The sequence below is a fragment of the Oryza brachyantha genome, chromosome 1 (assembly GCF_000231095.2).
Source record: "Oryza brachyantha chromosome 1, ObraRS2, whole genome shotgun sequence".
In the NCBI taxonomy this organism is placed as follows: domain Eukaryota; kingdom Viridiplantae; phylum Streptophyta; class Magnoliopsida; order Poales; family Poaceae; genus Oryza; species Oryza brachyantha.
In genome coordinates this window covers 9493497-9504128 of record NC_023163.2, presented here as the reverse complement: position 1 = coordinate 9504128, position 10632 = coordinate 9493497, and the positions used below count along the sequence as shown (strand labels likewise).

Genomic DNA, 10632 nt, shown 5'->3' with positions numbered 1-10632 from the left:
TTCAGCCCCCCTAGTCCCTCTGCGCATTGAAGCCCCTCCTTAGCCCGCGCAAAATTTCTCTTATTACTGAAAAGAAGGATGGACTAGAAACAATTCTTTTTCATCCAGTATCTCCTAATATTTTTTTCTGGATACACCACTGAAAAGAACTTATGAATTAAGCTCTGTAAACGCACTAAGTACACTATTTTATCAATAATTATCTAGGTGACATGCAAGAAAAAAATAGACATCCGACCAAATAATAACAATATTTTCTCGTAATAAGTATGTTAAATATATTGATATAGAGTCAATACCGTGAGAGTTTTGTAAAAATTCAAACATCAAATTAATGACAAGGATATTTACCTTTCATAGTGTGAGATAGGAGTACAATGCATCACGGTAGTACGAAAATTGGGTCATGCATGTACACGCATGTACACGTATTTATGTTGACCTGAAGTTAACCATTGCAAGCGGTCAATTCGATATTTTTTTTTATCACGGGGATCACGAACCCACGATTTTCGGGCCATATTTAGATGCAAAAGTTTTTGAAGAAAATTTCAGATCGAATGTTTGATCGGATGTCGGAAGGAGTTTTCGGACACGAATAAAAAAATGAATTTCACGGCTCGGTTGGAAACCACGAGATGAATTTTTTGAGCCTAATTAAACCGTCATTAGCACATGTTGGTTACTGTAGCACTTATGGCTAATCATAGACTAATTAGGCTCAAAAGATTCATCTCAAGATATCTCACGTAACTGTTTATCTAGTTTTTTGTTTCATCTATGTTTAGTGCTCCATTTAAATGTCTAAAAATTTAATGTGATGTTTTTGAGAAAATTTTTTGAAACTAAAGATGGCCTTGCAAAGGCCAAAAGCTGACACGTTTTCGTCGACAAAGCCTGACGACCGGCCGGCCGGCCGGAACCGGATCATTTATATTTCAACGTTTGAAATTACTCATCCCCAGCTAGTTCACAGTAATGGATGTAGGACAGTACAACGTACTCTTACAGTGGAGTAGATGAGCACAGGTAGTACTACTCTACTCCAATTCTCCTATTATTGGAGACCTTTGCCATGGTTTCTCTTAGAACAGTTCTAATAAGCTGATTTTAGTGAGGTTCGAAAAAATTGAAGAAAATAAAGTGTTATGAAAGTAGGGGCATAACTGAGACATAAATTTAACGTGAAAACCTTATGGAGAAAAATAATAGGCACCAACCGCAATAAATACTATAAGAAGATGATTACAATTTACAACGCAGGGGAATACAATGGATCATCGCACCTTTCTCATTCAGCTTACAAGATATATATATATATATATAAAGAGAAATCAAAGAGCTCTAATATGAAAAGTCTAGGAGAATTCTATTAGGAAACTAATCATGCTCCTAATAGAAAATGATTGGGAGAATCCTACTAGAAAACTAATTCAAATAATTCTAGTCAAATTTGAATTATATAATTAACGATCTCCACTTTGAGACGAATTCCCTTATAGCATAAAATTCACCAATAACCAAAAAATCTCATGTAGATAAAATCATCTTGCATCTTCACTTGGCATAACGAGAATATATATATTTCATCTCAATCTAAAAGAAGTAGATCATACTTCAAACTCATCTTGGGAATAAAATCATGAATTTGTTGTATGATTTTTTTTGGAACCCTAGCAGAAACGCAAAACACTCTGAGTGCATAAAATGAAGTATTTTGATCTCCATATAAACCTCCTTGTAAACTTGGCCTATGAATATAGCAAACTGAATGTGGTTATAGCAGTTCCTCTGAAATCACATGATCATAATAAAAGCCATAGATCATACTTCAAACTTGCAATAGGAATAAAATTCTAAATCTGGTGGTATAAATTGGTGGAATCCAACAGAGATGTAAACTAAAACAAAATATGCAGATCTCCTGGTACGTTTGTTCGGATTGATGCAGCTAATTCACCCAAAACAGATTGATCAAAGTGCTAAACAGAAACAATCAAAATCTCATTTTGCTAAGTTGATTTTGGCCTTATGAATACCAACTTGTCTAAGAACAGCTTCCATATGAACATGTCATATGCTGAAATTGATACTGCCATCGAACTTTTCAATGTCCCTGTGCATGCAGAAGCAATTTAAACTTCGACGTCAGGACAAAACACGCCGACTGTCGAATAAGAGATTGATTTCTAATGCTTTAATACCAGTTATGAAAATAGGGGCACAACCGAGACACAAACTTAACGTGAAATCCGTTGCAGGAAAATACCATGGGCGTTAACCGGCAATAACCACTATAAGAAGATGATTATAATACAAGGGAATACAACAAGCCGTCGCACCCTTCTCATGCAACTTACAAGAGATATATAAAGAGAAATCAAAGAGTTCTAGTAGGAAAAAAACTAGGAGAATTCTATTAGAAAACTAATCCTACTTCTAATAGGAAACGATTGGGAGAATCATATTAAGAAACTAATCCAAATATAATTCCAGTTAAATTTGGATCACATAATTAACATAAAGCGCCAAATAGCGGTAGACAGGAGCGGCGTGACATTGCTAGTGCTTATAGGCAATGGTACAAATACTATAGAGCGACTCCACGACGCTCTAGGAGTGGCAGGAGCACGACAATGATGCCAAGGGCCAAGGCCACGACGAATTATGAAAGATTCGACATTGTCCATGATGATTGTGTTGTTGGGGCTGTGCAACGTGACATCTAATTGCAGTGGTCAACGGTGGCACGAAAAGGCCATTCCGTAGCTTTCTAGGAGCGAAGCGGAGTGTGGAAGCGGTGCTAAGGGAGTGGCGACGACGGATGGTGGCAGAACCTCGCTGCTGGCCTGAGTTGGTGAGGACAACCTGAAGCATCGAAGGATGGTTGTATTTGGTGGTGGTGTGACAATGCGACTTTGGCTTGCTAGGGGCATTTGGATGTGCGGCAATACGGTCATGGCCAGGGGTGGCGATGACGAATGACAGAGGTAGCAGTTGATGGCGGTGTTGGTGCCCATACTGCCACCTAGCTTGGTGATATACTAGACACATAGATGAGCCTGGAGATGTCTAGTAACCAGGGTGGCGTCAGTGGATCTGGTGGTTACGATGGTGCCTGGTTGACTCGTCGACATGCTAGGAATAGGAATGGTTGCAAGTGAAGCAACGATGACAAGGATGTGGACTCAGTGTTGGTGTCATTTGGCGGTGCACTAGGAGTACTGCTGAACACCCCAACAACACCATGGGCAAGGAAGATGATGGGTTGGCTGGCATTGTCATGCGAGGAGTTGCCAAGTTGCTAGCTGGTCTAGTTTGGGAACACGTACTTGTGGCATCAGTGGGCTTGCAAGTTGGATGGGCTAGCTCCCCCTCCTAACATCCGCAATCGGACTCATGTCGGCAGGTAGCGCACCAACTTTTTTGTGTGGTGACTGTTCGGGGGTTGAGATTTGCAATTGCGAAAAGGCTATGGTGATGAGCAATGCGGACTGAAGTTGCCACATGGTCCCTTGCTCTCTCTCTCTCAAGCAGCGATGGAGATCTCCGCATGGAAGGAAGATGCTAGTAAGAGCTAGAAGGATGGCACATCAATGGTCAAGTTTGGAGATTAGGGTTAGAAGAATGTTGAAGTCTAGTATTCTGTTTTTTCTTTCTTTATTCCTTCTATGCCTCGGTGTTGAGGTTTAGAGTATAATAACTCTTGAACTAACTCTAGTTTTTTTTATTATATGTTGTTAATTTTGTGATCTACGTTTGACCCTCATCTTGTTTAAAATTTTCATGTAAATATGTAAAACTACAAGTTATGCTTAAAATTGCAGTCAGTAATAAATCAAATCACAACACAATAAGTAATAATTATGTAAATTGTTTGAATAATATAAATAGTAAAGCATAGACCCAAAATTCAATAGTGTTAAATAAAAAAGGGGTATCTTTTGGTTGTGTATATCCATTATGGATATAGAGTCCAGATCAATAAAAAAATCCATTTTTTGAAAAAAATATGTAGCTGGGAGATAGTAATATATATATAGCTGGGAGATAGGACATGTTTTCATACATAAATATGTCGTGTGAGCATATTATTTTCATGACTACGAAACTTATTACAAAGCCAAAGTACACAAATTTTATTTATATGAATGGCAACTAGTAGATGTGTTGTACTCCACTTGTTACTGGCATTTATTTATATGAATGGTAACTAGTAGGTGTGTTGTACTCCACTTGTTACCGACAGTAGGACATCTTAATTATTACATGCACTCTACCCATTTCATACAAACCAAATATAGTATTGACCGTGACATATATTAACACTATGAATCTAACATATATCTGTTTAGATTCGTTATACAAGAATATATCATATACCATGCTATATTCATTTTTTGTGGGACGAATGGAGTATAAATATGCATGGATCGTTGAGGTATAAATATGCATTATGGATGGAGTATAAATACGCATTATTAATTTTACATGACGACCACGCTAGAGCGTACGTTGGTACTATATCGTACGCGCGTTAGCTCGCGGCGACCTCACCGCCGTCGGCGTCGGGGAAGACGGTGTCGATGATCATCGTCCCGGCGGAAGCCGACGACGACGGGGCGTTGACGGCGCTGCAGTTGAGCCTGATCTCGCCCTGGGTGCCGGTGAGCACGTCGATGTTGCCCATCTTGATCATGGCGGCGGCGAACTTCTCCTTCCAGCCCGTCTCGTTGCAGGCGGAAGCGTTGACGAAGGGCAGCAGCGTGGCGTCGCGGATGAGCTGGTCGTCGGAGAAGTGCAGGCCCAGGTTCAGCCGCAGCAGCTTGTAGTAGTTGTTGTCCAGCGTCGCCGGCGTGCTCAAGTCGATCGCCGTCGTCACATTCGACGACTGTTCCGTGTTCCCCGCGCACAGCGCCTCCAGCAGCGCCTGGTACGCCGGGCTAATTGTCCCGCTCGCCTGCACCGCCGCATCACTGCTGTTAATATTTATTGGCAGAGGCCACAGTAAAATCATTGAGTGTCGATTTGGATGGTTGAGTGGATTATTACCGATTATTTAACACTGTTAACTTTTGAGTTTATGCAATCATTCATCTTATTTTTTTAAAAAAATATTGTTATTAATGATTTTGTTATGCTTTTAATTTACTATTAAGAATCTTTAAGAATGACCAATAATTTTATATATTATAAAAATATTTAAATAAGATAAACAGTTAAATATAAAAATCAATTACATAAAAAAACCAAATATAGTATGAGTTTTGTTTTTGAGGTAGGTACCAGACGTTCACGATTCTTGAAGATGAAGGAGGCGCAGTGGGAGCGGCCGATGGTGTGGGAGCCGGAGAGGATGACCATCTCCTCGGCGGTCAAGCTCTTATTCCGGAACCCCTCGACAAGCTCCGTCGCCGTGGCGTTCGGGTTAGGGAGGGAGAAGGCATCGTTGAAGTTGGATATCCTGCCGTCCCGGCGGCCGGCGGGGACCTGGTAGAAGGTGTTGCCGGTGAGGTTGACGCTGTCGCGGGCGGCGAAGGCGAGGATGTCGGCGCAGGAGACGGTGCGCGGGCACGCCGCCTCGACGGCGGCCTTGGCGGCGTCCACCACCTCGAAGCCGCGGAGGCTTGGGTTGTTCGGCGGCGCGTCGCGCTCCGCCGTGCCGTTCGGCGAGAAGATCAGCACCGATGCGTCACACCCCTGATCCATATATATTAATATATATATTGGCACAAATGAATAAACTTTTATATATACATATATTTATATATATATATGTGAAAATTTAAAAAAACAATACAAATACTCCTCTAAATATGTCTACCACTGTTAAAATGGGTTTTCTAGGTAAGAGGTTTTTCATTATGTAAGCAGGCTGATATTGGTGACCACATGTGAAAATATTTTGTGTTGGTTTATTATGTACTGTACATGATGTAGATATATAGTATCAATTAGTATACTATATTTTTTAGATAAAAATCGGTACACACCTATTAATATTGGCAAACAAGAATAAAGATTTTACAGCAGTAATAAAATATAAATACACCTCTAAATATATATATGTGTGACGTGTATATATATAAACAAACTATACGTTAAAAAATTTATCCAGTAAGTTTGTTACATGAATTGCCTACTTAATCTATAATTAGTTTTGTTTTGAGGATGATAAACTTAAGATCGATAAATATTTCTTCCTGGCGACGTCCATAGCATGGTAGGTGTGACATGCCCCATCTGTATATACAAAGTTATAAAACAAAAACCTATACAACGTCTGGAGTATTAGTAGTAATTAATTACTCCATTGTTCTAGACTTTTTAGGTTTAAGCTAAATTTATTTATGGATGAATAAATATGTTTTATATATGTACCTAAACTTATTAGCATCCATCTAAATATTAGGAGGACTAAAAAAATCTTATAGTGCAAAACGGATTTAATACTATCCATGTTTTTTTATTTAACGTCATTAACTTTTAATTATACGTTTGGTTGTTAAAGTATGTAAAATTATAAGTCAAACTTAGAGTATATATTATAATAATAAATCATATCATAATAGAATAATTAATAATTATGTATTTTTTAAATAAGGATATCAAATAAAAAAATAAGCGAGTAGTTATTAGTGAGCACCCAAGACCATAAGAGGATAAGACTCAAATGTTGATTTAATCCAGACATAGATAAGCAACCGGCCCGGCGAAAATGAAATAGACAAGCAAAATAAATTACTACTACCCCGTTCCAAAATATCTTATACAATATTTTGATTCTTTATCTTATTTAAAATTTTTTTACTATTAATATTTTTTTCTTACTCGATGATAAAATATGAATAATATTTTATACGTAACTATATTTTTTTAGTTTTTTATAAATTTTTTAAATAAGACGAATGATCAAACGTTGAACACGGAAAAACGAAAGACGATCTTATTTCGGGACGGAGGTAGCATTACAGTAGCTGTCCATCCAACTCATCATCGACCAGCTCTTCAACATGTGTCAATGTCGTACTGCATCCATATGTACTACACTTTGATCAGTTATTCATACATAATGTCCGACACTTGTCCTATTTGCACGTAGCAGTTGTCCCGGCTCTCTCAATCTAGCAACATCAAGATCGCGAGGTCTGGCGGAGATGTAACTATTTCAGCTAGGTCAGTAGGGCCGCGTTCGGTGAAGCAAGGTAGTTATCATCTTTTTTTTTCGTGCGCACACTTTCCAAACTACTAGACGGTGTATTTTTTATAAAAATTTCCAATAGAAAAGTTATTTAAAAATCATATTAATCTATTTATTATTTTTTTAATAATTAATAATCAATTAATTATGTGCTAATATATTAATACGTTTTCCGTGTCAGAAATAAGTTATCTTATCCCTCCACGCCAAACACGGCCTAGGTGGCATTTCATCATCTCAGCGAGTTTTCTATAAATTGACTTAGAAATTTAAGATAAACTTTACTAATCCAACATTTTAATTTTTTGGGTCTAATTAACACCCAATGCTAGGGACCATGTATCTATGGGTGAAAACGATACTCTCTCCCCGTTTTACAATATAAGGCTAAAACTTTTTAGCCTTATGGATGCTAATGAATATAGACATATAAATATAATTCATATAGATGCTAATTAATATAGACATATATAAATTATATATATTTATCAATTGATAAATTTAAACAAAGCTAGAAAGTCTTACGATATAAAATGGAGGTAATAACAAACTATCGAAATGGATAGCATGTCTACGGAAACAACGCCCAATCAATCAGAGATCAATCATTTTTATCAAGTTAAATATTCTATATGTTCCATATTATAATTTATAAGATTGTGTCTATATTCATTCATGCACCAATACCTATTATATATATATATATATATATATATATATTTATTAGCACACATATAAATATAGGTAATAGCAGAAAATCTTATAATATAAAACATATGAAATATTTAGTGTTAACTATAATTTGATACAGATAAAAGTTAAAAATAATGAAGTTTTATATGACTAAAACAGAAATGCGGGTTGACTATTTGGCATTTTCATAGAAAAATATTAAACAACATATCTGTAAATAAAAAATAATTTATGAATAAACCTTTTATATGTATATTTTTAACAATTTAAAAGCTAAAACTGAAAATAAACTAAATTAAAAGTTACAAGTTTAGATTTTAACGTATACATAAACAAAACGAAAAGACGTGGGTGACGGGCATCGACGGTAGCACGGACACGGCGCTCTGCCAATCGAGGCCGGATGTCCGTCACCGTTTTTAGGTGCTTCACATGGCGGTGCCTCTGATCTTGGTCAACAGTTTGAAATTAATGCACAAGTTTTGAAGATTAGCTAAATTCATATGGATGCTAATGAATCTATATATATGGTGAGTTGCAACTCACGGGCTGCTTCATGAGTTGGAGTCTAAAATCATATCAAATCACTTCTAAATTTTAATTTATATGGCTCACTGGATTCTTCATATCAAAATCTTGTAGCACACAAATTTTTTTCATTTTTAGAGACTTTTAAGTATTTTTTGTGATTTTTAAAAGTGACTGTACTATATTATTAAAATAATCAATGTGTTATTATCACTTTTGATAACTCTTGTCACGTTGAATAACGATATTATTTCTAAATTTATTGATTTTCTATTAAAATAAATAAATATTTACTTTATTAAAATACCTTTATAACTCATCTATATAGGTTGCCATCATATTGTTTCAAAACTAAATATTTTCAAAATTATTAATAGTCAAAGATTAAGTTTGACTACACACGTATTCAAAACAACAAATTATGGAACGGGAGTGAGTAACTTATCTTCCTTTATAAAGAAAAAAAATGTTCGGAATAATCCACTTACTTTTTCAAAATGTGAAAATATAACTGATTTATGCTATGGTTGTGGAATGTGTAAATCAAGAATAATTCTGTTTCGATCTAAGAAAAGTCCAAACGAGCTCGTGTATGCATGTTATGCACACGGTCTACAGCCGTAAAGAGCCTGCGTCTAGCTAGTAATATCGCCAAGAAGAAACGCCGTGAAATTCATGCTACTACATCCTCTGGTCATAAAAAATATTCTTTAATATAAGATTTGATCATACTTTTAAAATCATGATTATAAATAATTTCTCAAATATTTCTCTAACAATAAAGCAAATGGTATTCATCTATTTCTATGACTCGAACTATACTGTCATAAGAAAATATTAAACTGTGTAAATTTGGTTATTCTAATATAAACTTGGTGGCTGGAATTATAAAAATTTGACAAAGGCATGTCGTGAAGATCAAATTTTTACCATTTTTTGAAACGAAGAGGCCACCGTTCTCCACGTCACATAGAAGTAACAATTCTTGTTTGACACAATTAGAAGATAAAGTATATTTTTCCTTTTAGCGGAACATAGTTAAGAATGCATTATATAGCTGATTTATTAGTACCTTCTAGAGGCCAGCTAGCTTTCTCCTTCTCTTTCCCGTTAATTTCTAGGAAAAGACTCTTTCCATCCATGGATATAAGTATTTATTATCTGATTTATATATTTACCTATAAATTGTTATATTTTAGAACAGAGTTAGTTGCATATTATGCAACTATGTCTTGATATTTAGCTTTATTGGACAAGCGTGCAATGTTTACAGGAGACGATGGTCGAAAACCAAGATCTGATTTTCTTTTTTTTTAAGGAGATTAAAGAAGTCTCCAGTTAAGTGAGATGATAAAATTTGATCATGCATGCATGCCTATGTGTTTTCGTCCTTCGCTTAATTTGTATCAAGATAATTAATTAAGCTAAAACTTAATTCCATGTGTAAACCTTTTCTCAACTAATAAAATGTTAACAAAAAAAACTTTAATTAATCGCTGGTGGTGCTGGTGCGTACGTACCCTGACGAAGCAGTCGTGGAAATGGAGGCGGATGAGGCCCGCGGCGAGGCCGGAGTTGTTGGCGATGGCGGCCACGACGGCCTGCCGGACCAGCGCCTCGGCGTTAGGGCACCTGGTGTTGTAGAACCCAACCTGCAGCTGCGCCCGGCTCGCCGCCGGCAGCGTGCTCGCCACCGCCACCGCCATCGCCACCGCCACCAGCCAGTTGCTGCTCGCCATGGAGCTAGCTCTAATTAACCAAGCTCTGCTTGGACTTGTGCTAATTAGTGCACTAAAGCTACCAGAGATCGATCGAAAAGGTAGCCATAGAGAGGGCTAGCTACGAGAGCCCGCTTTTATAGAGAGGCTTTATAGAGAGGCCTAGCTAGCTAGCTGCAGTGTTTGCTCAATTAATTAGCTGTTGTGTTCATCACAATTAATTAAAAATCTTAATTAACTAATTTTGTCGTTGAAAAGTGTCCGGGGGAGGTAGTAGGCTGACCACTTCAAATAAACTAATACTCCCTCGTTATTTCGTTATTAAATAGATGACGTCGTCCATCATTTTATACAAATCTGATCGTCTAATTCAACTATTTTGTGCAAATATATAAAAATATAAGTTATAATTAAAATATACATAGCAATAAATTCATCGTAACAAACATAAATAATAATTATATAATTTATTTAATAAAATAAGTAGTTAAA

General features: G+C 36.6%; 1 protein-coding gene across 1 annotated transcript; it reads right to left on the bottom strand.

The window, feature by feature from the left end:
- Positions 1-4060: 4060 nt before the first annotated feature.
- Positions 4061-10246, bottom strand: LOC102707254 (peroxidase 1-like). The gene is made up of 3 exons (XM_006644065.3): positions 9943-10246; positions 5287-5700; positions 4061-4960 (listed from the first exon to the last, which is right to left on the bottom strand). The coding sequence occupies exons 1-3, from the start codon at positions 10159-10161 to the stop codon at positions 4538-4540; spliced, it is 1056 nt and encodes a 351-aa protein (XP_006644128.2). The 5' UTR covers positions 10162-10246; the 3' UTR covers positions 4061-4537.
- Between the last annotated feature and the right edge of the window lie 386 nt (positions 10247-10632).